The 19,472-nt window shown below is 42.3% G+C and overlaps 1 protein-coding gene across 16 annotated transcripts in view; it reads right to left on the bottom strand.

Annotated features, from left to right (window-relative positions):
* The window catches only part of RBFOX2 (RNA binding fox-1 homolog 2), a 258,241-nt gene that overhangs the window by 12,423 nt on the left and 226,346 nt on the right, over nt 1-19,472 (bottom strand). For 5 of the 16 annotated variants that reach the window (XM_090043115.1, XM_090043113.1, XM_090043125.1 and 2 more), the window contains 6 exons: nt 19,112-19,204; nt 16,316-16,376; nt 12,799-12,852; nt 12,583-12,675; nt 11,373-11,505; nt 3,360-3,402 (listed from right to left, as the gene is read on the bottom strand). In XM_090043115.1, the coding sequence (XP_089899241.1) occupies nt 3,360-3,402; nt 11,373-11,505; nt 12,583-12,675; nt 12,799-12,852; nt 16,316-16,376; nt 19,112-19,204 (477 nt within the window). Of the gene's footprint in view, nt 1-995; nt 1,073-3,359; nt 3,403-6,213; nt 6,254-11,368; nt 11,506-12,582; nt 12,676-12,798; nt 12,853-16,315; nt 16,377-19,111; nt 19,205-19,472 lie in introns of those variants that run through there. The other 11 variants (XM_090043116.1, XM_090043114.1, XM_090043121.1 and 8 more) reach the window with 8 other exon arrangements.

Genomic DNA, 19,472 nt, shown 5'->3' with positions numbered 1-19,472 from the left:
CAGGCATTGAAAACAGGCTACACTGAGGAGTTGGAAACTCTCCATACCTGGAAATTTTCAAGAGAAGTTTAGGTATACACTTGGCTGGGATGATTTAGTGTGGGATGATCCTGTCCTGAGCAGGGAGCTGAACTGGATGACTTGATGAGATTCCTTCCAGCCCTGTTTTCCTACAATCTCAATTTTTTTGGCTTTTACACATTATTACTGATCCCCAAAATGTGTGAGGGAGAGAGCACATGAGATACAGTGAGATTAAGTTCATTCAAATTAAACCTTCCCCAGGAAATTCAAACAAATCTTCAAATGAATAATGGCACTGTACCCTGTCAGTTTACGAGACTGCTGAATTCTTGATGAGTCTAATAGTCAGGCAGATGCAAAACATTCAAATCCACACCGCGTAGCATCACATGCAGGGCAGCCTGCATTAGAACGTGCTGAGGTTCTCACTCTCCTACACATTTGCTACCTACATTTGAGGTTAACAGCCATGTTAAATGTGACTGGAGGTTACTGTGGACATGACAGCAAGATGCAGTTTGAAACCAAAAAAAAGAGGCGAGGGGGGGTTCATTTATTCTTTTAAACTTACATGTCTTGTACAGGAGAAGAGGGAGAAAGGGGTTGGAGTCAGGTGTGGGAAGGGGAATGGTGTAACATTTATTAATCAAATTAAAAACTAAGCATGCTGACATCTGGAGCTAAAACAACCAGCAAAATCACCACGTTCAGACTCATATTGGCTAGTTCTATCTATCCCAGCATTCTCTTGGGACAGCAGTTCGCCCTAGGCTCTACCACAAGCTCGGTGAAGTACACAGCCTCAATTACTAGAGCGTGCAGCCACAACGACCTGCTATTACGGAAACAGTCAGTCACCACTGGAGTTAACATTCCAAACCTTAACAATCCCCACGTCCCCCCAAAAATATATGTCTCCCACCCTAGCCCTCTCCCACACCACAATGTTAATAATTATAACAAGCAATAACCCATCTGTTATATCAGAGAAGGGAACAGAGACTCCACTGAGAGATTTAGAGCGAGATGTTAACATTTCTTCAGTCAACTGCACAACAAACAAAAACAGGAGAAATAATTCATTGGAGAAATGAAGTTAAGAAATAGGTGACATGTGTACTGCTTTTAACCATGCACTGAAGCTACCGCTGACTTAAAAAAAAAGTTAAAGGTTATATGTATATACACACACACGAGCAGACTTGCTTGAGCTAAACCAGTCTGCAAAGTCTATTTGTGCGTATATCAATTTAAAAAAAAAGGGGGGGGGGTGGAATTAGCATGGCTTTAATACATTTTTTGCATAGAAGCAATGAGCATGGATAGCTTTAGGGATTCTAGCATCTGGATCTCTCAAGCGTGACTGAATCAGGTCCCAAAATACAAAAGCATGGAGGAAAAAAATGTTTCTTACTCCTTTTTTAATATTCTTTCATTGCTTTCAGTGAGTTTCAGGAAGGGAGAAAAGCCCAGGGAGACACTGTGCAAGTTTCCTTACTTAGCAGTAACTCCCACTAATCCAAACCTGGGACCCACATGTAGTTTCATCAGTACCTCTAAAATCCCACACAGCTTGTCCAAGGCACCCATGACATGGCCCTTCTGCTATTCTTGTCCACATTGAATTTCGCCTGAAGGAAGAAGCTAATCTGCTAACTCACTCAGTTTCTAATGCCACTCACACTTCAGGTACTGTACTTTATTTGAACTGTGTCACATTTTTGATGAAGCTGAGTGTTCATGTCACTTCATGAATACAATAGACCCTGACTAGCTTCTCTATAGCCCTCCAGTGCTGCAGCTAGCTCCTAAGGGAACATGCCCTTCAATGGCACAGTCCCCAAATACCTAGGACAGTTGTGCAAACTTTCTCCATCTATTTAAATTAGATGATTTTACAGTGACAAGTTTCGCCATCAAGATGCAATTTTTAACGAAATCTCCAATTAGTGTCAAAACTAATGAAAGTCTCTAGACTTCTTGTGAGCATGTTACGTCAGATCAGGTACCTTCCTACCAGCCAGACAGCAACAAAACTTTGCCACAAGAAGAGGGGGGAGCAAGAAGGGTTGCACATATTTACTTGACAAGCAGAAACAGCTCTTTAGAGCTTAGTGTTTTGGACTGGTTTGGGGAGGTATGAGAAAGATGAGCAAGTACAGTCCAGGCCACTGATTCTCAGCCAGGGTGCTACAGCACACTGGAGTACCTTCAGTGAACCTCTCCTCCAGGGGGGATATATAAATAATCCTACAGGTTGCTTCTGTAGCTCTTATTCTTCAAATCTGATTGAGTCTGCTTAAATGCATGGCAGAACAACTCTTTGGAAGGCCAGAGAATTAAGATGTGCATATTCCATGGCCAGCCACAGAAGGATACATAAAAACATCCTCTTGCTTTTCCTGGAGTTGCTGGGAATTATTTGATAAACGATGCAAGTATGAAGCTGCTAACTGAACTGAAGCAGCAGTATGACTAGCTGCTGAATTTTCTAAAGGGGAATAATGAGTATTTTAAAAAGAGGGTCTACACAGCTCTTCAGCTCAAAACACAGGCACTCTCTCTTTCCTACAAAAAATCCATATGGGGTAATCAAAAACTAATCAGAACATGAAGACACCCAACTGCATCCTGCCTCCTCTGTCCTCTTTTTTTTTATTGTGTTATCCAAGCATATTAGCAGGTGTCCATCCCTGCAGTGGCACAGGACACAATGAGATAAGCAGATAAATTGTGATGATGCAATTCTGTGCCTGCATTCCTCCCCCTAAGTCGCACATGCCTTTCCAGACCCATGGAGAAAAGCACAGTCCATGTGCTGTCTCTCTCTATTTGCCAACCTAAATGACAAATAATCCAATTTTTAAAAGGCTTGAAAAGAGACTGATGGGATCTCTTTGCCCTTCCCAAACTTCCCTACAATAGAAGGTTACATGCAGAAGGCGCTAGAATTGATTTCTAGTACTTATGTCTTAAAAAGCTGGCAGATATGCACCATAGATGGGCACGGATGAATGGAGAGAGGTGACAGGACAGCAGTGTCCACTGCACTAGGGGCATCTGTGTGGGTGATGGGACAAGCATGACCCTTAGCTCTTCCATCTAATTTTCCGAACAAAATGCTGTTCAATATGAAACCTTATGTGGAGCCCTGATGTAGCAGGGGCATTGATCACACACTCACAAATCTGCACTGTCCTAAAAAAAGGAAAAAAAAAAAAAAAGCCTCTGTTCCCATCTCTAATGTGGCGCTGAAATGGTTAGTATAATTCAGGGGGTTTTTTCCACTGCAATCCACAATCTGATTGGTTGGCAGGTCACACTGGCACTCCTACCTGAGGTATTTTAGCGCTAATGATTGGTTCCTGTAAGACTATTCTATAACAGAACACAGGAAGAGCAGTTCAAAAAAACACAGCTGTGGAAGGAAACAATCATACAAACAGCCCACAAAGGGGCTCACCAGCCTTTTCTTTCCAGTGGATGCAAGCACGCTTTTCACAGATAGGAATGGTCTTTGCAGATGCTTTGTTACCCCAGACTGACCCCTTTTGCAGGAGAGCCAGTACCTTTCCTAATAGCCAAAATGGAGCCCAACACCCTTAGCACCCTGGGGCAGATTTCTTTGCAAATGCAGGTATTTTGCCAGAGAGGAGCGAGTTCCACAAGAGGTGGAACCCTGTTTTCATAGAAGAGACGCTGGCTAGCAGGAAGGTTGCCCCAGGAAAGAAAAGAGGAGGGAGAAAGAGGAGGAGGAGTAGAAGGAGGTAAAGCAGGAGGCAGATCAGTCAGTGCAAGGACAACTGGAGCTTGAGACGACTCTGTTCCCCCCTACTCATCCCATCCTGCCAGCTGAAGATCTTTCTCCCCACCTGTACCTCCACCTCAACCTCCCCCCAACAGCTGAGCAGGTATGAGCAATCTTCAACTTAACTCCCACTATATCAAGACTAATGAACCCTCTTCCCAGAGTAGCAGTCAGTGACTGAAGAACCTTCTTCTTTTGCCACAAAACCCCAGACAATGCTTTTATGGTGACCGAACACAAATGCAACAACACAGGACACAATTCAGTGGGTTATAACCCAATGACTGGTTGGTTACTCATTCAATTTGTGCCAATTAGCAGAATGCATAGTAGGGTGCATTAGAAGTTAGGAGTGAGATTTAAACCTCCATTAACTACATCAAGAGTTCTGGTAATGAAAAATAAAGGTAAACCTTGGCCAACCTACCTTGACAGATGCCCTATATTTCCAGGTCCTGTGTTCATCCAATAAGGGGAGCTCAACCATTTACAGCAAAATGCCCAGCTGTTTTATCTACAGATTTTAGTCAAATTTAAGATCTCTCTGACACAGCAAGACAACATGGAGTGAATGAGGGGATTCTCTGTATTATTAAAGCTGGTATCCTTTACAGGTGTTAAACTGAGTCCCTCAGGCATCAAAGGAGGAAGTTAAAGGTCTGAAGGAACTTTCTAAAAAGTATAAGGGAATAAGCATGGTCAACAGCTTCCTCTTAACAAGAGGGGCCTTAATGTGCTAGGCGGAGAGAGAAGTGACACCAAGCATGGACTAGCTGCCCATTCTCCTGCTTAATCACTGCAATATCAAGGCCAAACTGATTGATCTAGAAAGAGTAATGCTTTAGGAATAAGAGAGGGGGGAAAGAAGTCAAAACTCTTTCTTTTTCCTTTGAAGGACTTTTATAATGGAACACTTAATTAGGCAGGCCTATTTTTAGGGGAGCATGGTGCAAGGCCATATAAGGAGGAACTGCATGTGCAAAAGTGTGTGTGTCTATGTATGCGTGTGTGTAAGCAGTGAGCACATGTACGAGTGAATATAATTTGATTCCCCGCAAGCATATCTAGGAAAGTAAGTACTGCTGTGTTTTGACAAAATGCTGTCCAATTGCTGGGGCTAGCTGTGCTTGGAAACATGTTTTTACAGGGCCTGAAGCTTCTGTGTAGACCAGAGGCCCATAGGCTACCTTATCTCTTACTCAGCTCTGACCCTAGGGATAAATCTCTGGAGAGCATGTGCATCTATCTCCTCAGCAGTGCAGATACCAAGTCAGTTCTTCTGACAACCATACCATAAATAAGACAAAATATTTGCAGCTCCAAGAGGCATCTCCCACAAAGAGGAACTTTGGAGCAAGATAGTTCAAGGTTGGTGATGGTAGCAGTGAATTTAAAAGCTGTTTTTCTTCTTTTCCTTTTTTTTTTTTTTTTTTTTTGGAGAGAGAATCCTCCTATTCATCCCAAGAACCTTATTGGAGTTCTTCCCTTCTCAAGGCAAACTGCTCTCCTCACCAACCAATCCGAATCCCTTGATCCTGTGTTCCAGAAATAGCACCTACAATCAGTTCAAAGATATCAGTGACTAGGAATTACGGATACAGATTGGCTGGTGAAGTCACAAGACAAGACAAAGCCTTTTGTAGCACACAAGAGATTTCAAAGACAGCAAAAGGTTGTGGAGTCTTCTGTCTAAACAACACCCTTACAAAGTGTGCGTTACAACTCCCTTTGGGAGAAGAAAGAGAACCTTGTTCTATTTAGGTACCATTTGAAGTAGCAAAATGAGATCTTAACATTTAATCTAGTATCTCAGACTCCTTTTTTAATCAGCCCCAATGTCTTCCCCAAGAGGGGTGACATCTGTATCCCAACAGTACGTGAGACTTTGTAAACAGAGCTCAGTTAGCTTAGTGCCAGCTGCACCAATCAAGTGTGAAAGGGCCCCAAGAGGGGAGAGGAAGGGGTGGGAGGGGAAGAAGGAAAGGGAAGGTCTGAGGCTAAACCAGTCCTGTTATTTTTATATCCAAATTATGCAAATGAGAGAAGTGTTGAGAGAAATTTCAATTTGCTAATCATCTCTCAGTTTGATTAGTAGCAGTGTGCATGTGGGGAAAGGATACCCAGTAAAACTGACCCTGGCAATGATCAGGAAACCCAAAGGCTTAAGGTCTTGCACCCAGGGGCAAGCGCAGTGACAGAGAAGCATGCTTGCATTCTTAAATATATAAATATATATATCCACAAGGAAGAAGAAAATTAAAGTAAATGATATTTTAAAAAAAACCAAAAACAAACCAAACCAAACCAAACAAACAAACAAACAAAAAAAAGGCTGGCTTGTCAAGGGTTGGGGATGAGAAGGCTCCGGTGTGTGTACTTACATAGAGGTCAGCACCGTAAAATCCGTCCTGGTAAACCACACTGCAGAAAATCCACACAAAAACAAAAGAACAAAAACAAAAAAAAAAAAACAAAAGAACAGAAAACACATTCCGGTTATTGAGGACGGCAGCATGCACATGCGTTTTACACAGGCAGGTGATGTATGAATCCACAACCTGGGCTTTCGGCAGGAGCGAATCAGCGAGAGAATGTGTGTGCGCACGCACGCTAGACGGCTCCATGTCATTCTCCATGGCATGCAAGAGGGGAGGGGGCAGAGGGGGAGACAGTATGCAAAGGGTGGGGGAAACAACCTTCATATTGTACAATAAAAATAGACTCAAAAAGATCTGATGCCCTGAAGAAGAGAAACAAGGGTTTAGAAACCTCCACTCTGGTTGTTATCCTGGAATTACTTTATTTAACACCCTAAACACATGGAACAAATTGGCCTCGGGAAACACGTTTCATGTGCAATAAAAGAAGCCCTTCAGAAGGAGTCCCACAAGGGCTGGAATCCACCTAGGTCAGAAGCATGTTTCAGAGAGTTCTGTAGAATTATGTATTTGAAGTCTCACAGGGCTGCATAACTTTGTTTCTGATATCCATACATCACCTGCTTTTACCCTGCACATTAGACATGCGATAAGAGTTGGCTGATCACACAAGCATGCAAAGTATTATTATTCAGCATCTTAAAGAACCGATGCAACACCTCAGGAAAACAAGTCAATCAATTCTGATCAAAGTAAACACAGAGAAATGTAATTAAAAAGAAAAAACCAAAAATACCCACAATGCATTGCTTTCACAAGCAGAGATAATGAGCTAAAAAGGTTAGCTGATTGGTCCAAGGTCCAAGAATTGAAAGGTGCAGTGGGGATCCCTGATAGTAACGACACATTCCACAGCAGAGAGGAGCATCTGGAACGGCTTGGATGGGGTGACGCTCTATTAGCCATTGTTTCTTTCTCTCAGAACTTCAGGCAGCAAAAATGTAAAACCAGAGTCAGGGGACCCCCAGGAGCCAGTCTAACCAGAACATTAGGCCATGAAAGGCTCACTTTGGGGATGGGGAATTGGGAAAGGGTGAGGAAGGAAGAGGGTATGACCCCACCCCTTGTTATCAACATGTGACTTCACATTACATAACTTTCTCCTGTTTTGTCCTCAGTACTAAGTCACCCCAGACGTTATAAAGCATTAGCTCCACCATCTGTGAGATACATGGGTGCAATGTGTACGACTTACCGGCAGCACTACCCACTGGCAAGGAGGAGGCATGGAACGTTAAGCTGTAATATTTTTCACATGTCAGATGGAGTATAAAAATACTGCCAAGATCCTGCCACCCTCGTCAAAACAGCCATCTATTGCAAGGTACAAAAAGAGAGGCCTGGATGTTTTGCCAAAAGCCTGCATACTATTACTGAAAATCCTGGAGCAGTGTTTGCTACCAGTAACATAATTTGGTCAGACTGCATCCATCTCAGTACAGGTGGAATCTATTCCCCATGGACAGAGTTGCATTCGTGCCTAAAATGCATTTGATAGGAATGCAAAGATACAATTCCTTGTAACAGGAAGAGATGAGTCACTTCAGCAGGGAGAAGTGGGCCGTATGGTGTTTGCAGGAACTAAATTCTCCAAAACAAGAGCTTGGTTTCTTGGCCTATGCCTTACATGGTTGGATTCTCTTACTATGGTCAGAAGTGTTTTTCAGCAAGGTTCCCCACCCCTGCAGGAAAGGCAAAAGCTCAACAGTGGAAATGACTGTTGGTTATGAACATGTTGTGATTTCCGGTAAAATTGTTCTGGAAGTGATAAATGGATTTCAAAGGAATTTCTCCCCCTCTCCCCTGGATCAGAACAACAGTGTGCCTCTAATTTAAGATCCTGTCACTGACCATTACTAGCATTGCACCTTCACAGAAAAGTGAAAAGAACCCTACAATCAGCAGCTGCAGAGTAACCAGTAACTAGCCAGGGTTCTCCTCCTACCTTCACATTGCTTGAGATTGACTTAAGTATGGAAGCCTGAATGTTTCAATCCCCGTTAAAAAGTTTTTAATATTTTCCAATCACTGAGGCCAAAAGCCTAGCAAGATTCAGAGAGGTTGGACATTTATTTACATATATAATAAAAATATCTAGATTTATAATTTATGCTAGCAAATTTTAGAAGACATATTCACTTTATTTTAAGGGCAGCAGGACCCTTCCCGTTACATAATCTAACCTCCTGCATGACACAGGCTACAGAAACTGACTGAGTTGTTTCTGAATCAAGTCCATCACTTCTGGTTAAGCTACAACATCTCTTTTAAAAAGTGCATACACCTTACTTTAAAGACTTCAGGTGATGGCAAATCCACCACATACCTACTTAAACTGTTCCAGTAGTTAAAGTAATACTACCTTTCTGCTCAATATTCCCTTGATTTTACATCAAAAGAATAGATTTGCTCTCCTGGTCATCATATTAATTATGAGGTCATGTTCAGTTGGTTAGCAAACCTCAGGTGCACAAACCCTATTCTGAGCCATTCCTTTCCAAGATACTGCTCAAGCCCTCATCCTACCTTTTTCGGAAGTTTGTTTTGGTTTCTTATTGGATAAGCTTGCATTTACCTGGATTAAGACCACTGGTTTTCACAAATGTTTTATTAAACCTCATGCTTCAGCAGGTCTTTAGACAAATTTCTTGAGATTATGAGATTTTTGCACCTTCCTCTGAATTAGCTACTGACAGATACTACCAGGCAGGATACTGTATTGAATGGACTTCTTTTCTCATCTACTATGGTAGTTGCTATGTTTAAATAGATGACAAGAACATAGAAACGTCCATTACTTTTTTTTTAATCCTGCTAAACTCTTAGCCTCAATAATATTCACAAATAATTTAGCATTTTGAGACAAAGCATCTCCTTCTATCAGCTTTGAATTAGTCACATTTTAATGTTACTGAATGTCTTCCTCAGCATCCATTTTCTTCTGGTCAATCACATGTTGACTCCTCATTTCATGGTCTTGTTTTTAAAAGTACTGATAAATGACATGGAGACGGGAATATATGCAAAATCCCAATGTCAGGTCAACAGTGACCATATGTAACTTCAAATTATAAAGCTCTTCCTGCCTTGCTGTTTATTAAAATGTACAATGCAGTCTTACATTGCCATGAGGAAGCTTCTGAATGAAATGCCATGTGGAGAGACAGACTATGAAGACAACAAACAAAATCAGTTAATTACAACTTAATGTTGGTGACCAGCACAATTTGGGGCCAATTGTAAGTGTAGGTTGTTTACTGCTGTCTTCCAACTATTTACTGGATAGTCTGCTGCCTATGAAGGCATACAAAATCAGTCAGTAGGGTCAGACAAACCAGTGTATTGTAAGTGAATACAGTCATGAGACATTACTTGGAAAGGAAAGTCACTGGAGCTTGGGCGCTATTCCACATGGAAATCAACCCTTTAACCAAATGTATGCCCAAGAAGGCTATCAAGAAAAGTCCTTCCTGTGTACCACAGATGGCAACCTCTTGCTAGGAATGCTCTAGCCGTTACTATCAGGGATAAAAAATACAAGACCCCTCCCCCAGGCAGATATTCATTCATTCATTTGGACAGTTGCACTAAGCTCTGTTTTGCTTGTGTGTTTCACTCTGGTGCATTTCCTGATAAATCAGACTGGGGTCATAATTATTATGTAACAAAGAGGAACAGAGATTTTAAGTCAGAGGCCATGATTAGAAAATAGAGGATGTTAATTAGTACTGTCTGTAGAGAAGAGATGGAGCTATGTATAAAGGGTTGATTGTCTGAAAACCCAACAAACTTAATTGTGAACCTTCAGTTGAGACAACAGGTTCCTCCACAGGTTATTGGGATGTACTAATTATTTGTCTAATGCAAGATGTGAATCAAAGAAAATACTGCTACAAGTTATTGTTACAGACTACATGAATGTCTGGCTACTGCAACTTGCTTATTAAGATCTGTTCCAAAACTGGACAGGGCTCTGTATAGAAGAAAGTGCAGTAGTAATTCCCCATCATAGTCTATTATACAAAATGTTCCAAGTTAATACACCCTAGGGCAAGATTTTGTGTCACTGTGGTTTTAGGAAGCTTGCAGTTTATATTCTCCAGCTCTATACTGGTTTACTATGCAAATTGGGAGGTGGGGATACACTTTTCTCTCTCAGGAAGGATTCTCTTCTACTCAGTTTTCCCGCTGTGACATTGTGAGGACATTATCTTGAAAACAGGGAAAACAAGCTAAGTGAGGCATTTCTCAGATTCAAAAAGAAGAGACTCTTTGAGAAAATATATTGAATCATCATCATGCCATCACACTTTTAAAAAAAACAAACAAACAAACCAAAAAACCCCAGGAAAAACCCCCTCAAAAAACAACCCAGCTACCTACAACTTTCAAACAACAACAGCAGAACAGCTTGCTGCTGCAGAACCATTCCACTGCAAATGATGAAAACTGGAGGGCAAAGGGTGCTCAGCAGCATGTCCATCAGTGCTCTATACATCTACTGTTAGAAGCATGTTGTCGTTTCATTCTCCCTCTCCTCCATCTCACTCCTGTCTTCATTTAAATGGACTTGATTGCTCTTTGTTTTAAACCTTTTTAAACTGTCTCCAACAAAGAAAGCAAATCCATTGTGGGTAACTGGCTTTCCTATGTCCTACTCCAAGATGGTGAGGCATGAAGATAATGGACAACTCTCCTCACTCCCAGATAACAAAGCAAAAGGAGTGCAGAGAAGAGGAGCCACCTCAGTCCAGAGATTTTCCACCCTTTCTTTGTCCTTCTTAGTAGAGTTATTCCACATTGTGTTAATGCAAGAGGAATTCCAGGTAGACAAACTGCTAAAACATGAAGGAATCTGCTGGAGAGTTTTAGGCAGTTGCCTTGAATTATTAGAACTTCAGGATACTGAAATTGAGTGTTTTAAACAACAGCATAACATGGAAGACTTAAACATGGCCTTTTTCAGCATAGTTGGGTGCTAAGTGCTCTCGTCCTAGCACATCCTAACTCTCACCATCCAGAAGATCTCTGCTTGTTATCCTTAGACAATCAGTTACTGCTCAGTGTGGTGCATGGCACTCTGTTTAGTGTTCAGTGCTTACCCTGGGTAGGCAGGGATGGCTGTGGGGGGTACTGCCCTGACTGCACCATATACTGTCCTTCCTCGGCCCCTTAGATGGGCTCCTCGAAATGCGGCTGCTGTGGTGGCTGCAGTTGGATAGGGAAAGCCTGGAACTGTAAAGACAAACAAGGAGAAAGGTGAAGTAAATAACAACCTTGGGTAGATAAGCAATCGCCCGCTTCCAACAAAATAACACAAAAGTCTCCGAAGTTGTGGGATGTTCTGCATCTGTCCTGCAAAGGGGCATGCCTCCTGCTACATCATGGCCCTGAGGGGGAGAAGGGCTGCAAAGACACCTGGCATGCAAGGGGTTAATGCTATGGCATGCCTCATCCATCGCAAACATAGCACAATTCCCCACCCCCTCCCATTTTGACACCCCCATGCAGTCTGGTTAGAAAGTCCAAGCAGCACAGAGTTCCTACCTATACAGCAGGAGACTTCCAACTTTTTGGAAGCCCTTTCAGAAATAATTTGTTATGAGACCCTTAAAAGAAAATGGTCAACTGACATCAGAGTCCTCTTTTCCCCCTCTTTGCCAACTACCCTCCCCCCCCCAAGTTCAAGCCAGAAAGACAGGATGCCCCATGTGCAAGAGCAGAAGGAATTCCCCATAAGGTGCCAGTTTACCGAGAGCCCATCTTCCTTTGACAAATGTGACCAGTAACCGGTTCCATGAATATTGGGCCCTGTTTTATTACGCTTCATGCTGGAGTAAACTGGCTCAGGGCAAAACAATGTCAAACCCTCAGAGGCAGCTGCAAACACAATGCAATAACCGATACCCAGGAGGAGCCAGTCGCAAGGCACAACTTCAACCCAAGATGCTTCCAGATGCATGCCACGAGAGGGCCTGCAGCAGACTCGCGGTTTAGCAGCTTGTATAATATGTACTTGGGGGATTTGCCTATTTGATGTCTTTGGTTTCAGAGCGGAGGCAATGGCACTCTCCTTACACTCCCCTCCCTCCTGGTGTATCGCTTCTTTGTTTGGCTGGGGCTTCCAGAAAGCAAGCACAAATGTACTGCAAAACTCAAAGATGCTGGCCACTGCTCAGCCTGGTGGCAAATCTATGCCCAGCAAAACCCATCCTTTTAAGTATATATTATACAGGCTGGAGAAGAGAAGGCTAACAAGTAATTGTTTACTCAAGCACAGTAACAATACAGGGGCCAATAGCGGCTACTTACTGATTAAAGGAATGTAAGTGTTAATACCCCCCCTTCCTGACAGGGGCACTGCGGCGTCATTGCCCAGCGAGACATCTGCTTGAAAGCTGGACGCTAATTTCATTTTAAAAAGAATAAAAAACGTAAAAAAGGTTATAAAGAAACAGCAGATCGAGAACACAAACAAACACCACTGCAGTTAAATGGCAGAAGTCAAAGTGTCTATTTAAGTTCTACCTGCATATAACTCAGGGCCGTACACTGCTCCAACCACAGGGCTCAACTTCCAACCTGTAACAGTAAAGACAGGAGTGAATGCCAAAGTCTACACCTGTAGACAGAATGGGGAAGGTAAAACAACAGGAGCTTCACACCTACAGCTCTGCTTTAGGCTCATCTCCCAGTAGTGCTTCCGCAAGCCTGTGTTTTTGGATGAAAGCAGACTGCCTTTCTGAATGTCAGGGCCAAGGTATAGAGCACTATACAAGAAAGCAAGGCAAAATGCTGGCTATTCTACGGTGTACGCTGCAAGTTATGGAGCTGAGCAGAATACTAACTCTCTCTCATATAGGTGCATTACAAACCGCATATTTGACCTGTGGAATTGTGCGTTCTTCCCATGATCTTTGCTGTCAATTGTGACTAACCTGAGGATTCACTGAGAATGTTGTAGATTCTAAATTGTTAGCTGAGCCTGCGATCAGAGGCAAGTCATCTTATAGCCTAAATAGCTCAAAACACGCTGCTTGTGGTATTTGCTAGAGATTCACTCGACCAAAACATGGCAATCAAGCAGAGCTTTCCTGGGTAACTGAATTACGTGGAATGTCTCATAAAAGCATTTTAAACGAAGTCTGTTCCTTCTGCATTTTCTCCCCTCCATTTATTTTAATTTTCCTGCCTCCCCAGATTGGTTTGCAGATGCAATTTCTCCTAGAGAATCATTTTTAATATAATCTTCACAATGGGCAACAAATGCAAATATATGCGAGACTGAGTAATGTTAAAATAAGAAGTCGGAGGTTTGGTGAGAAGCCTACCATTGTAGGAAACAGCATGAGAAGATGCACATTTCCCAGAGAGCAGAACCGTTATGTGTCTGTCTCTCTCTGCTCTGTCCATGGAGGGGAGAGAAAGAGGGAAGTCCAGACAAGGATCCAGTCTGACTTCCACTAACAGTCTTGACTTTCTGAGGGAGGCCTCAACTTCTTGGCTGGTAACTGCAGGTTTTGCTATTTAAACAAGCTCTTACTCTCCTGTCATACCCCTTCTGAAGTTCTGAAAAACCTACTGCACATTTAACAACCTCAGCCAGTTTGGAGGTCTCACGAGCATCATCCTGACCTAATTTAGCAACAAGCCCATCAATGTCATGACTGGAAGAGTAACATTGAATGATAATGCACATCCTCACTGAAAGAGAGTGCTGCTGCTGCACTGCTAATCTTCAAAAGCAAAATACTAAGATGATAGATGCACATACAAGGCCCTAGAAAGACAGACACGGATACAATTCCCAAACCAGCATCTCTCACTTCATGGCACAAAGCATTAACCAATAGGCCCCAACCCTGGCCAGGCATCAAACACTCTTACTTTAATTTAATGTTGATTTTATGGGTCAACAAAGCAAAAAGATGTTTCTGCCTCCTACCATGTAACCCAAGCCCTGGTTCCAAACAGCCCTGTAGTTCTCTGCCCTTATTTTTAGGATAAAGCAGTACGATAGGTTTGCACTTCCACAGAGCTTTTCACTACAGGATTCCAAAAAGCACTTTACAAACATTCATCAAGTCTCAGAACACTCCTGTGAGGTATTACCCCAGTTAAAAAATAACTTCAGATCAGACAATAAGTCTGTAGGAGAGCTCAGTATTTTCAGTGCTGTTTCAACCCTCAGATCCAGGCTCTCTCATTTCATTAACTACTGCATATTTAACTTGTTGTTTCCCATTGCGACTGGGAACCATTCTGCAAGTCCTAGAACAACATTGTTAATAAGGCTGTGCAAAGCTTCGGTCCCTGATTTGATTCAGCCCAATTCGGTGGCTGAACCTCCAAATCTGAATTGAATCAGAGTACCCTTTAATCTGTCCATGTTGAATCGGAACCCTCTGAATCAATTCAGAGAGATTCGGACATAGACACAGCTTTAAATGTTTTTTTTACATATCTCAAGGTAGCAGGTGGCTCATGAATGCTGCAGTGTTAGGGTGCATGGAGTGTCCCACAGAAGTGCGGGGGCTCCCCAGCGTGCTCAGCAGCAGACTTGAAAGTGAACCAGAAGGACTTCTGGTCCACTTCTGGGTCTGCCAGAGAGTGTGCTGGGGGGCCCCCTGCACCCGCCTGACTTGGCAACTGGTGCCTCCTGGGTCGGGGGGGGGGGGGGCACCTGGGGTCCCCCTGCGGCTGATCACCAAGCCGAGGGGGCGCAGGGGGGCCCCAGCGCACTCTCTGGCAGACCCAGAAGTCCAGGTTTGCCACCAAGCACATGGAGGGACCCCCTGCAGTCCCATAGGACTGTCCAGGCGCCCCAGTATCGCAGCAGTCATGGGCCATGCCTGCTACCATATGTAGAAAAAACATTTAAAGCTATGTCTACGGATGAATCACTGATTCTCCAAATCAGCATTGAATCTTCAGATTCAGATTTAGCCAAATCCAATGACTGTCTCTGATTCGGGCTGAATCAGAATCCTAGTTGAATAGGGCCCATTTCGCACAGCCCTAATTGTTAATTCAGTGTTTCATTTCTGTTGCCAAGATTTAAAGTATACAGCATCCTATAAAATTAAACAGTGTTCAACTCCTAGAGAAAAAGAAAGCATTTTTATGCAACACGGACACAGTTAAAACAGGAGTATCGCAGTGTAATTTAGAAACAGCAGAGAGACTTGTTAGCTTCTAACTGAAACAGTTCTTCATTCACAAAGCAACTTAGGGCATTTATACACATACTTTTTTGTGCTGCGACAATTGAGTCTGCTCTGCATGCAAGCTGACATACACCACGCTGTGTCACCTCCGGTTATATAAGTGACAAAACGCATGTCAGCATGCAGAAAATAGCGGCAGTGCACTTTTGAACTTAAAAACCTTTGGTGTGCCTTAGTTCAAAAGTGCACTGCCGCCATTTTCTGCATGCTGACATGCATTTTGCCGCTTATACAACTGCATGAGACACATGCATGTGTAAAAATGCCCTTCGTGTTTTCTTATTTGGAGTTCCTTAGAAAACTATTGAAAATAAACAAGCTTTGCCTCAGCTTTTACTGTTACAATTAAGGTCAAGATTCAAGGGGGAAAAAAAAAAAAAAAGAAGGGCATCTAAAGTCAGGCTGCTCAATCCACTGATTTAGTTGCCTAAATAAATGACTTGAGTGTCAAAGGTGTTGAGCGCTCAGCATATCACGATGAACTCAACAGGAGCTTTTAATAGGGTCACGCGACGCTGCCCACTCGACAGAGCAGTGGGATGGGACTCAAATACCTGGATTCTCTTTCTGGCTCTGCCACTTGCCTGGCGGGCAGATCATTTCACCTTTCAGTGCCTCACTTTTCCTACCTGTAAAATGGGCATAATGCTTTTCCCCTCCTTGGTAAAGTGATCCAAGAACACTATACAGGCACCAAGTAGGATTTATGTTTTTTTGCAGAAGAGACTGCAGTGTTTGTTATCCCATCCTTCCCCACTAACATTTTGTTTACCTGCAAGCCTCTCCTGAATCTACAATAAGCACAAGCATTCTCTTACCATTTGCATATGGCGTGACCATCTTCTTATTGGTCATTACTCGTGCTGTGGCATTGTTCACCTAAAAGTAAGAAAGGGGATGGGGAGGAGAGGGGAGGAAGCACAAGATATTAGGGAAAATGCTGGAAATCTCTCCAGTATCACATAGACTATACAGCTGAGCGCAAAGAAATCAAACAACTAGCTTTACAAAAAGGCAAGACATTTAAATTACTTTTATGGTTGCCATTTAATTATAAACATTACAGCTAAATGTGGCACTTTTAATTATGCATTAAACAAAAGGCCAACAAGAGTAAGAGGGATTTTCAGACGTCCTGCCATCACCGAGCACAATGGATATCTACAGCTCACCAATCCAAAGGCAAAAATATTGCTCTCTTGGCCAAACTCCATTAGAGTTGGAAGAATGATGGCTGCTGAAGCTCAAGGAGAAGAAGAGCAAAGCAGGTAGTGAAGTAGTTACCTTGGTCTAGAAGCCCATCATTAAGCTGTGGTGGTCCACTGATGTCACTAACTGGTCCACAGACAGAAAACTAATTTGGATTCCAGTTGCCTTGGATTTAATCTCTTGAGGCCAAAGAAGATTTTTCAAGTCCTCTTGAGCATTATCCTCCAAACTCAGTTTCAGGATGTTTGGATTTACTAATTTGGTTCATCTCTAAGTACAAACTCTTCATAAAAAAAATCTCTTAAAAACAACAATATGGAAGGAGTCTCACTGTGCTTTCCACCCTCATTACAGAGCTCTGTGTATTTGGAAGCATTCGGAGTGCTACAGCAAGTGGGTGTTGCAGCAGAGATGGTGCTGATAAAGAAAGGATGGATGGGGTTTGGAAGCCAAGTTACTGCAGCCCTGTGTCAGGCACAGCCAGCAAAGTTCTTGTAAGGAGGGTGAATTCTTTTATCTGGAGTCAATGATCTGTCAAAATTTCAGGTCAAAATGAAACTGAGGGCAGCATTCAGGAGAAGTAAACCTAAGAGAGTCCTATTATGCCCTGGGGAGGGGGTGTTCATGGAATGGCAAGTACTTGTAGGCCAGGGGAGTCTGAAACCACATTTACTCTAGTTTGGGCCTCAAAACAATATAAACATTACACATTTAAAAAGAAAGAATGGGAAACAACAATGATGAGACTGAGAGCATGCAGTTACAACACACACAGAGAAAAGAAAGGAAAAAAAAAAACCCAAACAACTGATCCAGAGGGTGGAAGGAGGGGGAGAGGGAGGGGAGAGGATCTCACAGACAATCATTAAGATGGAGCGAGTGCCTGAAATCAGCTGCTACAGCAAAGTGCAACACAAGCACTTAAAGGAAAAAATTGCCAGAACCAATCAGAAACCACCAGTCAGCAAAGAGAGACCAACAGCTGCATTTAACAGAGTAAAAAAATAAACTGGGAAGGGCAAGAGAGAGACAGAAAGAGAGAGAGAGAAAAAACAAAATCACAGCTACAAACAGGTCTCAGAAAGACAGAAAGAGAGAAAGGGGCAAGAAAGAGTGGAGGAGATGGGTGCATTAATAAAAACCAGCCAAACTGGAGTTCAGTAACTCTGAGTAAGATGTGCAAGGGGAAATCACCATGAAGTCAGTAATCAAACAGCTCAGACTGCTACAAAACAATATGTACATCCAAAGTCCAGGCGGCATTACTCAACAGCATTGAAAAGAAAAGGGGGGAAAAAGGGGAAAGGAGGCGGGTGGGGACAACAAGTCAGATCACATTTTGTAGTGTTAATGTGAGATGGCAGATGGATTTTTCTTTCTTATTTAATTTTGTCTTTGTAATTTTAAAGAAAAAAAAATTAAAAATAAGCTTCTTCTCTAGTGCTTTTGTTTCACTTACCGCCAACTCGTACCATCGCCAGCATTGTGTATAGTTACCATGGAAAGAGTGAGTCAAGTGAAGGGCCCTAAACGCTAAACCATCGAAAAGGGAAATAAAAAACAAAAAACAACAAAAAGAAAAAAAAGCAAAATATGCAGACATCTTACTCAAAACGGCGGCTTTTTTGTTAAATTTATTTATTTCTTTTTTTTTTCTTCTTTTAAAATATTTAGTACTTTTTTTTTTCCTTTTTTTTTTTTTTTTTTTTTAAAAGAAAGAGGGAGAAGGGGAAGATGCCAGTTAGCCTTCAGCACAGTGGAACAGAAAATGGGTGAGCACCAGGCAACGGCCTCATACATAGCTACGTCGGCCAGCCAAAGTTAACCCTTCCAATTGACAACTTTCCTGACAGAATTTTTAAGAATTAGATTTAGATTTTGAACTCCGAGAGAGATCAAGCAAGCAGCCACAACTTGTGTGTGGCTTCTTCCCCTTTACCCTCCCCTTCCCACTCTCAATTTCATCTCACACTCATATGGAGGAGAACTGGCCTCTAAGGAAAGAGGGGATATACTGGCTGGCCCCCTGCTTTATTGTTGGACACATCAGAAATCGGACAGTACTCTTTCAGTTAGTTTTATTCAGGCCTGATAACAGGAAATCGGAACCTCGCAAACTGAAGCAAAGGAAAATCAAGGCAGAAGGGCAAAAATTTGGAGTGGGTGGGAAAACAACTTAAAAAAAGAAAAAAATAAGTAAAGAAAATCTCCAAAACAATGTAAAATTTTTTTAAAAGGTGTGTCACTTTTATACATTTCAGTGCAGGGAGGTGAAGGACACAGACACAAACACACACGCACACACAAGACTGGGATCCAAATGTGAAATAAGTGAGGCAAGACACAAAAAAAGAAATAAAAAAGAAGAAATATAAAGAAGAAATTGAATTACTGAAGACATGCACCTCGATTTTACGGCCCTCTACCACGGTGCCGTGTAATTTCTCCCTGGCCCTGTCTGCATCAGCACTATTCTCGAAAGTTACGAACCCGAATCCCTGCATGCAGCGGGAGAAGGGGGGAAAACATGCACATCGTTATATATTGAAATACTGATCTCTAGGTAAATAGAGAAAAAATATCACAGTATGAAATTAACATCAGCACAACTCAGCAATACTCTCCTAGAGTCACATTGTTGGTTCATGCATGTTTCATAAATAAAATAAATTAAATTTAATAAAATAAAAGGAACTGTAATCAGAATAATAATAAATAATAATAAAAAGGAAAACATAAAAGCAATTGAGGCCAGACCAAAAAAGA

The sequence above is a fragment of the Crocodylus siamensis genome, chromosome 4 (assembly GCF_052110815.1).
Source record: "Crocodylus siamensis isolate JL-2025a chromosome 4, ASM5211081v1, whole genome shotgun sequence".
NCBI lineage: Eukaryota > Metazoa > Chordata > Crocodylia > Crocodylidae > Crocodylus > Crocodylus siamensis.
This window is presented reverse-complemented; position numbering and strand designations above follow the sequence as displayed.